General features: G+C 43.9%; 1 protein-coding gene across 6 annotated transcripts in view; it reads right to left on the bottom strand.

Annotated features, from left to right (window-relative positions):
• fmnl1b (formin-like 1b) overlaps positions 1-3,669 on the bottom strand; it is a 24,290-nt gene that overhangs the window by 9,003 nt on the left and 11,618 nt on the right. For all 6 annotated transcript variants that reach the window (XM_031844214.1, XM_031844216.1, XM_031844211.1 and 3 more), the window contains exons 8-13: positions 3,523-3,599; positions 3,294-3,387; positions 1,243-1,317; positions 549-659; positions 278-427; positions 88-189 (exon numbers count right to left, since the gene is read on the bottom strand). In XM_031844214.1, the coding sequence (XP_031700074.1) occupies positions 88-189; positions 278-427; positions 549-659; positions 1,243-1,317; positions 3,294-3,387; positions 3,523-3,599 (609 nt within the window). The remainder of the gene's footprint in view (positions 1-87; positions 190-277; positions 428-548; positions 660-1,242; positions 1,318-3,293; positions 3,388-3,522; positions 3,600-3,669) is intronic.

Genomic DNA, 3,669 nt, shown 5'->3' with positions numbered 1-3,669 from the left:
CAGGGGATGCTTTAGGGCGGGGCTACACGGTGATTGACAGGTCTCAAGTTGTACTGTTGCTTTAATAAATATTCAGAGGAATTCTACCTTTAGGAGCTCCACTTCTTTTGTGGTCTGAATGAGCTTCTTCTCCATCTCCGACATGTTCTCCATCGCCTCCCTCTCGCTCTCCTGAAGCCTGGAGCTCAGCTGCGACATAAAAATTCATGCATTGAGATTTCCTCCATACATTCTGTGTGTGTGTGTGTGTGTGTGTGTGTGTGTGCAGTATATCTACCAGTGTGTTGTTCTCCTGCAGCTCCTCCATGTGCTCCAGCAGAGCGTTCTTGGTCTCTGCATCCTCCAGCAGAGCTCCCACATCAAACACGTTGTCCAGATAGGCCTGAATCTGCACCAGCAGCCGGTCGCTCTCCGTGAACTTCAACCTCTGCGGATTCAAAGAAGAAGAACAAGTTACACAAAGAGTCCTGCCTGCATGATAAATACACAACGTCCACGTTTTAAGGTTTCTGTTTGAAGTGACTGAAAGGGTCGGAGGTCAAAGTTGCCTCGAGGTAGTCGTCCAGCCCGTGCTGAGTGAACTCGTACTGGAGGTGGACTCTGAAGTTCATGTTTTCCACCGAGTGGACCACAATGTTGATGAACTGCATACAGGCCACCTGGTGGACAGACAGAGGAAATACTTCATCTTTACATCTTGTGATCCGTTTTCTTCTCTCCTGTGTTTTTGACTTCACGTTTTACCAGGAAAATGTTTTTAAATTGCTAATATATATATTTAGTTTCATCTGTGAAAAATATGTCGTTATTTTATTTATAAAAACACACAATAATATCTGTACTTTGTGAAGCGAACACGGAGAAATTAAAGCTCACCTGGAAGAAAACACGAATGCTTTTATTCCTATTTAGAACATGAGGTAACAGTGCACTTCAGCCTCTTGTGGCCGTAAAGAGTATTACAACAACAAGTTTCAGTAATTTATTAAGCAAAAAATACCAAAGAAATGTTAGAATTTACATTTCCTTTTTCTTGACAGTAAACTGAATATATTTGGTCTTTAGACTTTCAGTTGAAATAAAAAAAGACATTTATTGACGTCAGCCTGTGCTAGGGTTGGTTAGGAGGTTAGGGTTAGGGTTAGGTTAGGGTTAGTCCCCAGACCATCGTCAATGCTTTAAACTGCTCTTTGTAGATCTTTACATGAAATCACACGAGAGAGAGTTTCTCTTCAGCGTTACCATGAAGTCGATGTTGCTGTCTTCATGGCTGAAATACTCCACGAGATTCTCGAAGCGACTCTTCTCTCCACACACCTGAAAAAAAAACCAGGAAACAGAATCAGGATAATTAATGTCAGATCACAGCAGAGTGAAGCCACAGATGATTAAATAATCAACTTCTTTTTCTTTCTTTTGTGTTTTTGTGATTAATTGTTGATGCGTAAAAAAAGTCCTTTGAGACATGATTCTGATGAAGGATTAGAAAAATAAAACCTGCATTATGTCTCCACATGTACACACATGGGGGCAGTGTGCTCACAGTAAGTCCAGACGATATTACAGTAATGCATCCATCCATCCATCCATCTATCCATCCATCCATCTATGTAAATCAGCTATATTCCAGCAAACATGTGATCTAATTAAACAGTAAAGTGTCGACAGAGGAGGATGATTCAGCAGTTGTTTGTTGTGAGTAAAGTTTCAGGTTCAGTTGAGTTCAGGGACGAACAGAAACGATGGCAACAGCAATACCAGCGCAGGAGAACTGCAACAGTCCAGTGTGCTCTTCTGTCTGCACAACATGAACAAGGCTTCGCTATGTGTTCGAGGACAAAATAATGTGGCTGAATTATAATTGTGTTTTTACTAACAGCTCAGCAGATCTCCTGTCCCCCCCCCCCCCTTTCTGCCCACTCATGTCCTGCTTAATAATGCAGCACACCAACCTGACAGCCTGCACAACCCAAAACAAAGCCCACGTCCTGCTACTGAGGGACACATAAGCCGGCTGCTGGCTCCGTGCCCGCCTGCCTCCACTCTACGACCGATCCATCGCTGCCTCCATCTTTCCTCTCGCCCACACACGCTTCAGTTATGCAAAAAACAAAACACGCGCCACTCGCTGTGATGCTGAAGTCACCGCTGTGGTAACTGATGAACTCAACAACCAGGAGAGGGGAGGACTTGTCACCTAGTTTTCTTTTTCTTTATTAAATTCTATATGTTTTTTCTATATTTCATTTTTGTTTTAATGACCTCGACTCGATAGAGAACAATAAAAACGGGCTGAATGTCGACTTGTGAAAGAACCGTTTACTGCGTATTGAGAATCTTTCTACCATGTGTTCTGGCTCAAGTGCTCAGTCAGGAGATAGATTTCAGCAGAGAAGACATCTTGTATTCAATTCAGCAAATTAAAATCAAATTTGTTTAGATTTCTGTCCTTACATTTAAATAACAACATCGAATGGAACTTGTTGTAAGTGCGTCTCGAGATGTGGATCCAGACAGCAGCCTTCCTTGTTGCAGGGCAGGTTTCAAACACCGTTGACTAATAATAGAGCCTCCTGGTTCAGGTCTGTGCTCCTGTCTGTCTGCGTTGTTGCGGCTGCAGGAGGCGATCTGTTGGCAACAGTTGCTGCTTTCTCAGACGCGAGAAGGCCAAGGAGAGGTCAGAGGTGACTCAACAAGTGTTCCACATATTTACGCCTCTTCAGTCAGTTTCCGTTTGGCGGCGGGACAACTGGGCCGAGCAGCTGACGGACAGGAGGGGGGGGGGTTCTCCTTAACCAGCTTTTCCGTGCATTAGAGGACGACTGGTATGCGGGTGCTGTAACACTGATACCGCCTCTCTATGTTAAGCATCGGACCAGTTTAGAATAATGTTGGTTGAGTTGTCCCTGCTGCAGTGATAGAGGTCTTCGTGGAAACAGTGAACTTTGATGGATGATGGGACGCAACACTACCTGCTCTTATTTACAAACGACTCCACCAAACACCAACACTGTCCTCTCAGTCAAATCTCAGCTTAGACTTCTTGATCTGCTCCTGAGAGCTGGATATCAAACGGTACCGACTGCAATGTGTCCGTAGTACAACCAACAAGACCTGTAACCTTGTTTTAACTATTGAATCGTCTCTTTATTTCCATAGTTACTCATTTGTAAATATAATTTGTAATTTTTAGATTCATATTTGATAACATGCCTCATTTCAACTTAATACGGCAGCGTCGTTATTGTTTATACACAAACATTTATTATATATTCATAGAAAGGTTTGAAGACCTCTTTGAAGTTGTCGAAGGCGGACAGGATGATGTCGTGGCCTCCTCTCACCAAACACACGGCCGCCAGCAGCTCCAGCACCAACGCCTTCGTCCTGAGGAGCACAAATGTAACTTTACTCTTGATAAATCAGGTATTCTGCATTCATCCAGCTGACGGAGTTAACTCCAAGTTAAGTGAAGTCGTGACATCGAAGTGAGCTCACAGTCAACACAGACGTTAAGGTTACCTCGGGTTTCTGTTGTTGAGGCTGAGCGTGATCTCGTTGACGCAGCGAGGATGCTTCATCACCTGGTTGAACCCAGACTGACCCCACACACACACACACGCACACACACACACACACACACACACACACACACACACACACACACAC

This window comes from Anarrhichthys ocellatus, unplaced genomic scaffold (assembly GCF_004355925.1).
Source record: "Anarrhichthys ocellatus isolate YVR2014 unplaced genomic scaffold, GSC_Weel_1.0 scaffold4, whole genome shotgun sequence".
Classification (NCBI taxonomy): Eukaryota; Metazoa; Chordata; class Actinopteri; order Perciformes; family Anarhichadidae; genus Anarrhichthys; species Anarrhichthys ocellatus.
This window is presented reverse-complemented; position numbering and strand designations above follow the sequence as displayed.